Below are 12,823 nucleotides of genomic sequence, written 5' to 3' on the forward strand. Positions count from 1 at the left end.
GGGAAAGAGAAGTCACACTATTGGATGGACACTCTAAAACTCTAACAAAGGCTGGAAAAGAGAAGCGTCTGGTTCATTGGATCGAAAATTCTTAAGCAGTTCGAGATAAGAGCTCCACCTTGGTCTATGAATAGATCAAAGAGCTTTTCAAACTTATTAAAGAAAGCAGCTAAAATTTCTTCTCTTCTAAGCGGGCTTGAAATGGCAGACATGTCTTTCAATACTGCGTTTAAACATGTAGTTGGTTGTTCATTGTCCACATTCAAACCCACACCTGCAGGAATAAGAATATTAAGTCTATTATTTCTGTCAAACCAATTACATAACCTACAGGTTTGGCTTTTAAAGAATGTTGTCAACTAACGAAGGGCAATTTTTATTACCGGCACTAACATGGAACTTCTTTGATCGGTATGTGGAGGTACACAAAATGCCTCCGACCTTAAGGCCATTCAAGTAGAGATCATTTGGCCACTTTATTTTAACATCGATGTATGGTAAGCCCTGAAATTGATATTTCCAAAATAGATAAAATCAGCGATAAAGCATCATAATGTTGCAGGAACAGATAATTTTGGGCATAAAGATCAAGCAGACAAGGTAAAGTAAGCCAAGACAAGGACATACATTTCTGTCACACACGTCTTTCACCGCTTCCGTTACAGCAAGAGATACCACATACTGTATCAGAGGCACAACCCGACCGTCTTCCATTTGTAATGTAAAAGAATACATAAGGCAACCTCTTGGAGATTCCCAGACATTCTTTGTTCTGCCTGTGTATTCATCAGTTTACACTTCAAAATTCAAAGACATTGATAGATTAAACAACAACTGTTTCTAATTTCTTCTGGTGACAATCTCAATCAACACGGTGAAGCTCATACCTCGACCTTTAAACTGGACATCTGCAACACAAGCTGAACCAATTGGAAGCTCACAGAAGTTGCTGCATGGAACTAAAAACAGACTTCAGCAAACAAGATAACCTTAAGAGATTATCAGCAATCAACAGATGGATGCCAGTTTGCTTACTGAGAAACAACATCATGAGTGGAAGACAATCTTGGAGACCAAACAAGAAACCATCCAAACCGAGCTGTTGAGAGTGAGTTCATGAACAACAGAACATTGAAGGATTCATCTCTCAATTGATTCTCCATCTCAGATTGCAAGAAAACTGAAGTTTCGATGTTATCCGGCAAATTGAGTGCATTACTGCTCTTCAAACGCGCTGCTGTTTCAGCTTCAGCAGTTGATTTCCCGCACAAAATCAAGCTACACGAAGCATCACAATCCATTGCTGCAACAGAAAAAATATCGGAAGAATTAAATCTGCTAATTCTATCCCGCACAAAAACCATCAGCAAGTATTATCGTACAACACAATTACATTCCTCAGCATTTTCCATAACAGATTTTTCACGGAACCACAAAAACATAGCTCATAATTCCTTCTACAAAACGAACAACCCAAGAAAATCGATTTGCTACTAGTGATCGAGAAGAGCACGAAACACTTCATCCGAAACCAGATCAGCCACCAACGAAGCTACAACTCGCTACTTTCTCAGAAAATCACCCGAAACGATTCACCATATTCTTCCGCGCAAAACTTTCCTAGATTGATGCATTCAACCTAATCGCTTCGAGCTCAGAAGAGTAACCAAAACCATATACTGAACCGGAAAATGTAATCAGACATCGCAGCATACGGATCGAACCTGCGGCGGCGAGGGAGAAAGAGAGATGCGAAGGCTTCTGATACGATGGAGAACGACGGCAGAGAGAGATCGCCGGCGAAGCAAACCGCGAGAGGTTCGACAATGGCATATAGCTCTTCCGTTTGGCAGTATCCCTGACGGAGAAAACAATTCGAAAGGAAAAACATAAAATTCGAAAATTAAAAAATAATATAGTAATTGCCGGTAGGTAACCAGATATTCAATTGAACCGTAGAGATTTGAAATGTATTCTGGTTTGGTTATCAAATGATTCGGTTCAATCCGGTTTGGGCTTGTGCTCTAATAACAGCGTATCGTGAATTCTGGCGACATGAAAGAAATTGGGCCGGGGGAAATATTGGGCTGACCCTGAAAGCCCAAATAAAGGCCCAGAGACAAAATGAATGCTAAAACAAGGGCTTACGTCACAGGGACCTGAAAACGTTAACTGCAAAGAGGTATTAAAAAAAAAAAAAAAAAAAAAAAAACCCAAAGGAAAAAAAAAGGGGGAAAAAAAAAAAAGGAAAAAAAACTTTTATGGGCTTCAACGTGACAGTTTCAGGCTTTCAGCCTTTTGTTAAAGTCCTTGGATTTTCCCAATTTTCATGTGAGTAATTCACATGATCATATTTTTTTTTCTTTTATCACCTCCCATACATACACACACATATATATATATGGGAAATACAGTTTTAATTTCATGGCATATGGTTTCGCAATTAAATGTAACCGCTATTCATTGAACTAAAAAAATATTTTATTAGAGCTATAATATCTATGTATGTATGTATGTATATATGTAATGGAGGTATGCTTATAAAGTGAACCCACACATGTTAAATATAAGAAGAATATGATTAGAGATATCACCCAATTTAACTAAAGAAATTTCTTTTTATTTGTACCGCCAAACTCTTATGTAATATATTTTATAAATATGTGTCTTCCCTTTTAACATAGATATTTTCAACATTTAGTTAGAAAGAAAAAAAAATTGTAGCTGCAATGAAACTCGAGTTTTCTGTAATCGCAGAAATGAAATCAGTTAATATTTTATAAACTTTCTCGAGAAAATATCACATTTCAACAAGAACAAAAGGATGAAATGGAGATATATGTCTTTCGTCGAGAATAAATAATATATTTTATTTATGTTCTGACAAAAAAAATATTAGCCGTGTTGAATTAAATACTTCCCAATTAACGGATAATAAGCTGGATTTAGTACATATATCATATTTTAATTTCATGGCATATGGTTTCGCAATTACTTTTACAAGGCAAAAGGAATCAAATCAGCTTTTTTTTTTCTCCTTGGGTATTTTTTTTTCGTATTTCTTCTCTAAAAGTCTAAAATTACACGTAGTTATAATTTTTTTTACACGTTATCTCTACGTTTGCTTGTCTCCCGTTTATTACCATTACTCTCGGCGGAAGTTTGTCCCGATTTCTATATTTAGATAAACATAAGTGATTTTATAATTTAAATTTGGAAAGTGAAATTGAATATGAGATAGAATCTGAATTGTTATTTAGTTTCTGGAATTGTTCTATAGTTTTTTTTTTTTACTGGAGAATTTTTTTCAATTTATTTTCAGGAATTTTTTAGACTTAGAAACAAAATAAATATATTTCCACCATGGTTGAAAAAAATTCCAATACATTGTGTGGATTAGTCTACATTCATAGAACTAAATATTTTAGTAGAATCATATAAAATTATCACATTTGTTAAGTAATCACAGAAAAATCGACAAAGCTGACATGAATTTAATTCATATTTACGACATTACTTCAAGAATTATTAATTTCAAGAGTAATATTTCCGAGACAAAAAAAGCGCAGAGAAAGGACATCTCAGTGGAGAGAAAGAGTAAGGACTAAGGGATGGGGCGAGGCCTTTGAAAGTCGTAATATAGTTAAACCTCCTCAAACGGCTCAATAATCTTTTATTTTGTAATTATACTACAATTATTAATTACTATAGTATATAGTCTATAATTAAAAAAAAACAAGCAATTAAGTTCATACACCACTAATATGTATGTGTATAAATATAGTGTGTATCAGCATAACATCACCCACTGTCTGCCGATCTCTCATGTCTTCAACCAGACAAATCTTTGCAACAGGCTGAAACCTAAACAGAGAGAGAGAGAGAGAGAGAGAGAGAGAGAGAGAGAGAGAGAGAGAGAGAGAGAGGGAGATGGCGAAAGCAAAAGATGAAAGAAAAACCTCGAAGGCAATAATTCAGAAAGCAACATCATGGTCAACTATGAGAAGCCTCTTCAGTTTCAAACACCATCATAACCTTAACCCTAAGCCACAACCAAAACAGCTTCTTGTTCAGACACAGACACAGAAGCAGAAGCAGAAGCTGCAAGGACAAATGCCCGAGGAAACAGTGAAGAAGAAGTGCAAGAAAATGAAATGCTCAGGCTCTCTCTGTAGCAACACCAAAGTGATGCACAGACCCGAAACGTCTAATTCACCAGAGACCCTGAAGAAGAACAGACCAAATTCCACGGACAACCACCACCACCACAACAACAATGCCTCTTCTTCTTCTTCTTCTTCTTTTTCTTCTCATTCTTCATCCAACAGATCCATGAAAGCTCCTCTGAGAGAGCTTAACGTCAATGGAGGGTCATCTCTCGCCCTTGATCCGTCTTCCTTGAAGGAATCCTCTGGAGGAAGCGGCGCGTCCTTCAGGGGAAAGCCGCTCAGGAGATTCTACGGTTGCTACGAGTGTAGAATGGTGGTTGATCCTGTTCTTGGCATCATTCGAGATCCTGTTCCGAGAAACACCGTATGCTCTTGCCCTGACTGTGGTGAGATCTTCACCAACTCCGAGAATCTTGAGCTTCATCAAGCTGTCCGTCATGCAGGTACTACTCAGAATCTGTTTTGCCATTTTTTATTCATATATAATGTTCTTCCTCTGCAGGCATCTGATTGGTTCTGTATGAACTCTTACTAAAGTATACATGAGTAGTGTGTCAGTGTGTTTTGTGTTGAACCGAGTATGTGTTCAGATCTCTGCTCGTTCTGGTCCGAGCACAGACCAACTATCTCTGCTCGTTCTGGTCTAAACCTATTATACGTTGTACGCAGTTTCGGAGCTAGGACCAGAGGACACGAGCAAGAACATAGTGGAGATCATATTCCAATCAAGCTGGTTAAAGAAGCAGGCACCCATCTGCAAGATCGACCGGATCCTCAAAGTCCGGAACACTCAGAGCACAATCTCCAAGTTCGAAGAGTACAGAGACGCCATTAAAGCCAAGGCCACGAAGCTCCCACGGAAGAACCCTCGCTGCGTCGCCGACGGCAACGAGCTCCTCCGCTTCCACTGCACCACTGTCTCTTGCCACCTCGGCCTCCGCAGCGCCACCAACCTCTGCAACGACTCCTCCCCGAGCTGCCGCGTCTGCGCCATCATCAAGACCGGCTTCGGCGACAAGGGCCAGGGCAAAAACGGAATTTTGACGACGGCGACTAGCGGGAGGGCGCACGATAGCTGGGATGCGCAGGATAGCCGAGTCGGCTCGGTGGAGGGGGAGAGGGCGATGCTGGTTTGTAGGGTCATCGCCGGAAGGGTGAAGAAATGCGGCGGCGGAGAAGGGTATAACCGTAATTTCGGCGGCGATGGTGTAGGGGAAGAGTACGACTCGGTGGCCGGTGACGTTGGAGCTTACTCTAATTTGGACGAGCTGTATGTGTTTGATCCAAAAGCCATATTGCCATGTTTCGTTGTCATCTATAGTCTATAGAGTCTTTGTTTATCAGAATTTCCAAAATCTAACACGTTTTTGTATAATATATCAGTTATTAGATTTTGTTATATAAATTTTAAAAGCTGCGTTACGAGTTTTTCATTTATTAGAATCCGACGTTTGATATAATATCATCTTAATGTTATATTTAAAAAAAAACTCAAAATTACGTGAAATATGGAAGCATCAAGATCTACACATGCAAACAACGTACGCGTGTGTGCGTATAAGGACAAAAAATCAGAATCTCGAGTTGACTCAGAGATGCCCTTTTGTGAAAGCACATGTTAATTAAGATATGGTTGAGTTGATAGAAAATATTTGAATTTATGGGCCGACAGAACATAGAAGCATTAATTGCACATTGGGGATATGAGATATATGTCATGGTAATATGGCGCATCATCAGCCATGAGGTTGGTGAGATTCATGGAAACGATAAAAGCTGTCTCATAGCTTACTAACCTTTTGCTTTTCCTCTTGTATAAAACGATTCCACATAATGATAATGAATAATTTTCTGTATATTTTACGTTTATATAGGACAAGCAAATGTTATATAATGTAATTGATCTGCAAATATATATGATATACTTAAATTTGTAGATGAATAATTTTATATCGTGCATGATATGAGGTATGTGAATTAGTATTGCAGTTTGTTATAGATTCCATGATATATTTGGGATTTAAAATATGTTTTGTTCTTCTTATTTGTACGTTGAGAGTTAACTACTAAACCAAAATAAAAGAATACTATGCATGTTAATATGTGTCTAGTAACTATTATAATTGTTTATAAAATGTATATTCTTGTAAGAATAATATTGCACAGTACTTGTAAATAAAAACATTTTCATTATTTTTTTTTGTCAATAACATTTTGATAATTTACTCAAATAGTGGCAGTAAGTCATAATATCAGGAGACTATGAGTAACAATTATTGACTAAATATTATGTATCAATCATGGAATAATAAAAGAACGAACTCATTGTTATCTATACAACAAGAATATAATAGGATTTGGAAAAATTATATATTTTTCAAATATATGTACGTGCGAATATATGTAAAACAATTTTTCCATATATATATATATATGATATAGTATAATATTATGAAATTTGTATATAACAATAAAGTTTGACTCTAGTTTTGTACTCATTGTCTCATGATTATTCTTTGATTTCGAAAGGACCTTGGAATTTCGCTAGCCCAAAAAGCTAAAGTAAGGTTATGGGCATATTTAGAAGTATCCATAACTTTAATTACTAATTTATATTAATTCATCTGAAATTTTGAAAAACAAACAGCCATTGTATCGGGACAGCCACCTCAACTCAAACCCCATATTTTCACTATTTTTGGATTGTAGTCCTTGTCCTTCTTTCGAGTTTCACAGATTTTCAAGTGTCATTATCAAAATAATAATAATAATAATAATAATAATAATAATAATAATGATGATGATGATGATTATTGTTATTATTATTATTATTATTGATTTTACGATTTGAATTGTCTGGCAAAATCCACCATGCAACAGAGTCTTATAGATTTGAATATTTTAATCTCAAACTAACAAAAATAAATACGAGAAAGAAAATGGTTAGGAGAAAAACTATTTTAGAAATAAAGTTATTTGGGATTTAAAATCCTGATAATTCCACTATTTCGAATCTTATCATTTACGAAAATTTAGAAACAAAACAATGCATGCCGGAAATTTTTTTGATATTAGATCATAACATTTTCTCCAATTTTATAATTTTCCCTTCAATGAATTTACCCCTATATATATATATATACAGGGAAAAAGTAGATCAAATATTTGATAATACGTATCAATACGTGACTGAATTCGAACAATTTTAAATCGGATATGGATATGATTACGTGTTTTTTTATTCTATTTTACATTCTCGAACCACAATAACCATCTAAAAATACAAGAAAAGGAAGAAAACTCCTGTAAAATTCTGCACACATAATAGTAAAAAAAAAAACACGTAAAGGGACTTGTCTGAAAAGGAAAAAAGAAAAAAGAACATGAGGAGAAAGGAGAAAGCAACAGAACACAAGGAAGAGAGTGATGATCAGACAATTCACCAACCAACGAGCAATGAGTGCAAGAGGACCACCGGTCCATACACCCACGTTCTCGTGCTCTGTCTGGTCAAGTTCCCATGGCTCAGTGGCTCATGGGCATGTTCTCGACCTGCGTGGTCATCATCATCATTATGGTTCAGTCACTATAAGATCATATGCTCTCATCAAATTATGCAACTCTTCTGTTGTTTCAGGACAACCCATCAAAGTATTCCATCAGTTCTCTGCTGGGTGTTTCTCATGCTTTGTTATAAACAAAGCTGTTTCTGTAACTAAGAAGGAAGGCTACACCACCAGTTAGACAGTTTCAGCCATCATATATAAACAAGGAAACTGCAAAAAGTTTGGGTTTTCGTTTAGCTTTGGTTAGATGTAGAGATTATTCTGTATCGGATTCATAACATTTCTGGTATTTGGTCGGTTCCGATATCTTAAACATTGCTAAAGCATTTTCATATAAGAAGGCATACCTTTCCCGACCTTGCCAGATCGCATCTCTCTTCAATTCGGGTGTTCCTGAGGTTCTTGCACATGCAATTTCCTGCCAGAAGTTTTCAACCAAATTATCTTTCAATGTAACAATAAGCAAATGACTTAAAAAGATGAAAGTTGGTTAAGGAATATGAATGAAGTATAAAACATTACAATGCAGGATTCAATTCGAACAGCAATAACATATCAGTGATAATTCCAGTCTTATCTGCAGGTGCAAAGAAAGGGAATGAACATCGGCAAATAGAACCAATTCGAATGGAAGGAGCGATTTTATCTGTTACCTTATTTGCTTATTCATAAGATTCGGACGGAAGGAGCAATTTTATCTGAGAGTTTTGCTCTTAGGCTGTCGCAATCCAGCTCATTCCAGCATGTTTTGCCCCCAACCTCTTAGCACCTTCCCTCACTTTACTTAATTCATCCCAAAATCCCAATGTTGCATAAACATTCGAAAGCATTACATAAACTGAAGGATCTTCCGGTGAAGTCTTGAGTAAATTTTCGGCAATAACATTAACCAGTCTGGCATTCTTGTAAGTTCCACAGGCAGCGAGCAGAGAGCTCCATATTGTTTTGTCAGGCTCAAAGGGCATGTCTTTAATCAGATCTTCTGCCTCTTCGAACCGTCCAGCTTGACCAAGGAGATCAACCATGCAATAGTAATGCTCTACATGAGGTTCTAGACCATACTCCGATTTCATGGATTCAAAGATTGGTACTGCTTCTTCCACTAATCCAGAATGTCTGCAGGCAGAAAGAACGCCGAGAAAAGTTACCTCATTTGGAATGACCGCAGAATTTATCATCTCATAGAAATACTGAATTGCTTCTTTGGCTCTTCCATTCTGTCCGCAGCCAATTATTATCCCGGTCCAACAAACAACATCTCTTTCCGATAAACCATCAAACAACGATATGCCGTTATCAATGTCACCACATTTGACATACATATCAATTAGAGCTGTAGCTGTGACGTGTTCAGATTCATAGCCTAGCTTAACACAGAGTCCATGGACCTGTTTGCCGTTTCCAAGAGACGATAAACTTGAACAAGCTTTGAGAATACTTGAGATGATGAACTGATCTACATCAACACCCAGTTTGATTATATCCCTGAACAGCGAAAATGCTAATGAATTGAATCCTGTTTTCACACAGCCCATGATCAGCCCAGACCAGGCAATAATATCTTTCTTCGGAAGCTTATAAAAAAGTTTCTGTGCATCGTATATATTTCCTAATGTTGCGTAAAGATCAACAAGAATGCCTCCTACAATATAATCCAACTCATAACCACTGGTTACAACTAGGCCGTGTACCTGAAGCCCGATTCTCAGGTTGAGTAAGTTGATGCATATCTTCAAGGCATTGCTCAAGGTGTAGGAATCAATGCTCAAACCCGACCGATATATCTGCAAAAGCAGCTTCAATGCTGCATTATTTTCTTCCTTGATCACTAATCCAGAAAGCATAGAATTCCAAACACCAAGGCTATTACTGGAAGAGGCATTGTCCTTTATGTACTGGTAGAAAAGATGACTTGCATCACTTAGAGCACCACAGTTTGAATACATATCGATAAGAGCTGACATTGTGAAACAGCTTGACTCAAGGCCAGACTTTAGGGCACAGCAATGAAGCTGTTTTCCCATGGCTAACGAACCGAGATAGCTGCAAGCTTTAAGGCCGCACGGTAATGCAAACCCATCAAGCTCGTATCCTTCTCTATGCATCTTCAGAAGGAATTCCAATGCACGGGGGCTACTCTTATCCACGAATCCCGATATTAAACTGTTCCAGGACACGACATTTGGCCGTGGAATTAAAAGAAACAAGTTAACTGCCTCGTCCATCAAACCTTCCTTGCAATAACCCGAAATGATTGTGTTCCATGAAGTTGAATTAGGATGTGGGATCTTGGAAAATATGTTCTTAGCGTCACTTAATCTACCATTCTTAACATACATATCCAAAAGGGCATTCATCAAAACAACATCACCTTCCAGATTCTCCTGGAGAATTCTTTCGTGAATCGAACGCCCCAGTTCAAGATCACCCAACAGTCCACATGCCTTCAGAACCGCGGAATACATGAACTCGTTGGGCGATTCAGACTCAGATTTCAACATCTGAGTGTACAATCCAATCGCTTTGTCGGGTTTTCCGTTACACGAATACCCAGAAACCATAGTTGTCCAAGTAACAATGTTCCTTACAGACATTTCATCGAACAGTTTCTGCGCATCATCCATGGACGCAGAGACTACGTGCATGGAAATCAAGTTATTGGCTACGAACACATCTCGGGACAAACCTTGTTTGATCAAATGTGCATGAATCGATTCGCCGCGCTTAAAAGCTCGAATCTTCCCACAATGACGTAAGGCTGCTACAATATGCTTAAAATCCATAGCCAATGGCGATGCTTCAGTGTCTCAATTTCACGTGATCTTATCCAAATTCCATTACTCGAGCCCGGTAACTCCCAGGAAGTGATGACTCTTGTGTAGGGTTCGAAAATGTCTCAGTGTCTCATGCCTTGGTACTGAGGAAGACAATGCGAGAAACATGGCTGCTACGGCTCTGTCGTGGGAACGTGAGGTTGTTCATTTCTCAAAGACGAAAACGGCACGCTGTCTAATGAGTAAAAAAGGAAATGGCAAATAGTGTCCAATGGAATGCGTTGTTGTAAAATACAAACGGACCGTCAAACTAGAAAATGAACAAGGAATAATGGAATTCGTGCGGTAGAAAACTAGAAAGTAAAATTTCTGTACACTTGAACATCATCAAAACAAGAACAAAAATTACAGAAAACCGTGCCGTTTTTTTTTTTTTTGCTGATTCTCGTGACCTCTAACATGACCAGAAACCAAACAGCTCAACTTCATGTTCATGCATCTAAAACTCATTGCCTCTCACCAAAACCTCCTTGTCTCTTGCTTGCATGATTCAATACGCTTGCTTTCTGATAAACATCAATCCAAACTTGCAATGCCTAGAAAACAGGAACCTGGGGTTTTGTCGGAAGCATTGGTTTAAGGGTCAGAAGAACTCGGTAAAGATATGTGTCTTGGCTCTTGATCAAGCAGTTACAGTTTTGAGGAGCTGATGAGGAGATTGGGAGTGGGATGAGGAGCTTCAACGTTCTGGATGACCCCTGAAGTCGAAGAGTTGGGTGATAATTGAAAGATACACTCGCATTCTGGTAAAGGGAATGTGTATATAGAGGTTTTCCGGTTGATCTTCTTGATTCTCGGTACCATCACGCCTTTTCTGTCACTTTCCCCGAGCATCAGTTGCATCTCCTTCTTGAAATCTTCCCATCTGTTCATCATATACGAGGAGAGAGAAAAAACATGAACTTTGGCTTGAAAAATACCCGGGCAATGGGAAAAAAGACGAGCAGACAAGACTTGGAAAGTTTTAACGGTTCTGAGCTAAAACAAGTAAATGGGTTAAGCTCAAAACTATAAGAAGCTTCAGTATTTGTGCATTGCACATTAAAAAGGTTCAAGCTTTTGCAGTTGTGTGATTCACCCTGCAAGCTCTTTCCTGATAGAGGATAAAGCTTGGCTCTTTCTCTGCGTAAATGGTCATAACAGTTTATAAGTATACCTCATGTCCACGTCGTGAAGAAGTTGAACGAGTTTGGGTTTGTCCGGAATGATCGTCTTTGCATGTCCACCGAAGAGAAATCTTCTGTGACCCATCAGAAAATGAGGAAAGTTTCCTCCTTGTGTTGTCACAAACACTTCACTGAACAAGCTCACCATGTAGTCCAGAGCCGCCATTCTTGAAGAGTAACCCTAATGACAGCAACAGAAAAAAAAACCCCGATTAGTCCCTTTTCTTGGAGCTGCAATAATGTTTAACCGACTTATTCAAGATTCCACCTCAAAAGGGGCAAGCTCCTCGGGAGTTGCAAGGGACTCTTTCGTGTAGAGACGGGGAAACATTTCTCTGAGAGGGGCCAAATGTTTCTCAGATCGGTAGATTTTTCCCGAGGCTAAGTATATCGAAGTGTTGTTATCGAATCCCATACCGCGGAGCATCATACCGACCTGTAGCGACATGAAAACGACAATGGAAAGACTAAGCTCAATACCATACGAAACCAGAAAACACCCTCAAGGAAACGTCCCCAGCTTTATAATAGTTGAGGCAAACCCGAGAAAGGGCCAAAAAGTTACCTCCAAGGGGGTAAGGGGGCATTTCCCTTCAACCCGGTTAAGGTCAGGCCTAATGACACGATCTCTTCGTTTGAACTTCCCTTTCCAAGTCTTCTGTCTGATCAGGTTCATTTCCGATTTCTCAGCTTCCCCGCCATCGTAGACACAACAAGAAAAAGCTACCATGTCCTAAAAGGAGCAAGTCAAGATATGTTGCAGGAGTTAGGTCTCTTCCCAAGCATGAGTAACTACAAGTAAAATGTTCTGAAACGGAAACACTACCTCCTCGAAACGTAAGTGAATCGAGACATACTTTCCCCCGGTGTCTGAATTTTTCTCAACCATACGGTCAACTAACTTTTCAGCAAGTGTCGATATAGGTAGAGAGAACTTCAATGCTTTATAATTGGCTATGCACCTCAAGAGCTGTATATACGGGGGAACGCTCATCGCCAATCTATTAGCAAACGGGGATATCCATACGACCCTACATTTTCAGACACGGAAGAGTACTTATTTTAACATACCGATAATTTGGGGAAAG

General features: G+C 38.5%; 3 protein-coding genes and 1 pseudogene across 7 annotated transcripts in view; 1 reads left to right on the forward strand and 3 right to left on the reverse strand.

The window, feature by feature from the left end:
- The window catches only part of LOC104817066 (biotin--protein ligase 1, chloroplastic), a 3,760-nt gene extending 1,877 nt beyond the window's left edge, over positions 1 to 1,883 (reverse strand). Inside the window, exons 1-6 of one of the 2 annotated variants that reach the window (XM_010546146.2) lie at positions 1,725 to 1,883; positions 1,036 to 1,303; positions 888 to 949; positions 628 to 776; positions 384 to 504; positions 119 to 274 (exon numbers count right to left, since the gene is read on the reverse strand). In XM_010546146.2, the coding sequence (XP_010544448.1) occupies positions 119 to 274; positions 384 to 504; positions 628 to 776; positions 888 to 949; positions 1,036 to 1,303; positions 1,725 to 1,833 (865 nt within the window). In that variant the 5' untranslated portion in view covers positions 1,834 to 1,883. Of the gene's footprint in view, positions 1 to 118; positions 275 to 383; positions 505 to 627; positions 777 to 887; positions 960 to 1,035; positions 1,304 to 1,724 lie in introns of those variants that run through there. The other variant, XM_010546151.2, reaches the window with a different exon arrangement.
- A 1,935-nt stretch (positions 1,884 to 3,818) lies between these two features.
- On the forward strand, positions 3,819 to 5,558 carry LOC104817077. Its single transcript, XM_010546159.2, has 2 exons — positions 3,819 to 4,612; positions 4,839 to 5,558. Exons 1-2 carry the CDS (start codon positions 3,931 to 3,933, stop codon positions 5,495 to 5,497), a joined length of 1,341 nt encoding a protein of 446 aa, XP_010544461.1. The 5' UTR covers positions 3,819 to 3,930; the 3' UTR covers positions 5,498 to 5,558.
- Positions 5,559 to 7,372: 1,814 nt separating this feature from the next.
- On the reverse strand, positions 7,373 to 10,708 carry LOC104817086 (pentatricopeptide repeat-containing protein At4g08210). 4 transcript variants are annotated; one of them, XM_010546174.1, is made up of 3 exons: positions 8,389 to 10,708; positions 8,083 to 8,153; positions 7,373 to 7,721 (listed from the first exon to the last, which is right to left on the reverse strand). In XM_010546174.1, exon 1 carries the CDS (start codon positions 10,516 to 10,518, stop codon positions 8,449 to 8,451), a length of 2,070 nt encoding a protein of 689 aa, XP_010544476.1. In that variant the 5' UTR covers positions 10,519 to 10,708; the 3' UTR covers positions 7,373 to 7,721; positions 8,083 to 8,153; positions 8,389 to 8,448. The 4 variants fall into 4 exon arrangements, with proteins under 4 accessions (XP_010544476.1, XP_010544481.1, XP_010544473.1 ...); XM_010546179.1 differs by having other exon boundaries at positions 7,373 to 7,884; XM_010546171.1 differs by having other exon boundaries at positions 7,373 to 7,897.
- Positions 10,709 to 10,771: 63 nt separating this feature from the next.
- Positions 10,772 to 12,823, reverse strand: part of LOC104817104 — a 3,719-nt pseudogene continuing 1,667 nt past the window's right edge.

This window comes from Tarenaya hassleriana, unplaced genomic scaffold (assembly GCF_000463585.1).
Source record: "Tarenaya hassleriana unplaced genomic scaffold, ASM46358v1 Cleome1, whole genome shotgun sequence".
NCBI lineage: Eukaryota > Viridiplantae > Streptophyta > Magnoliopsida > Brassicales > Cleomaceae > Tarenaya > Tarenaya hassleriana.

What these genes read in the sequence shown, in the direction of transcription:
- LOC104817086 (XM_010546174.1), bottom strand. Translation starts at nt 10,518, where the DNA reads ATGGATTTTAAGCATATTGTAGCAGCCTTACGTCATTGTGGGAAGATT.
- LOC104817077 (XM_010546159.2), top strand. Translation starts at nt 3,931, where the DNA reads ATGGCGAAAGCAAAAGATGAAAGAAAAACCTCGAAGGCAATAATTCAG. An exon ending in TCAAGCTGTCCGTCATGCAG is followed by an intron (nt 4,613 to 4,838) that starts GTACTACTCAGA and finishes CGTTGTACGCAG; the next exon opens with TTTCGGAGCTAGGACCAGAG.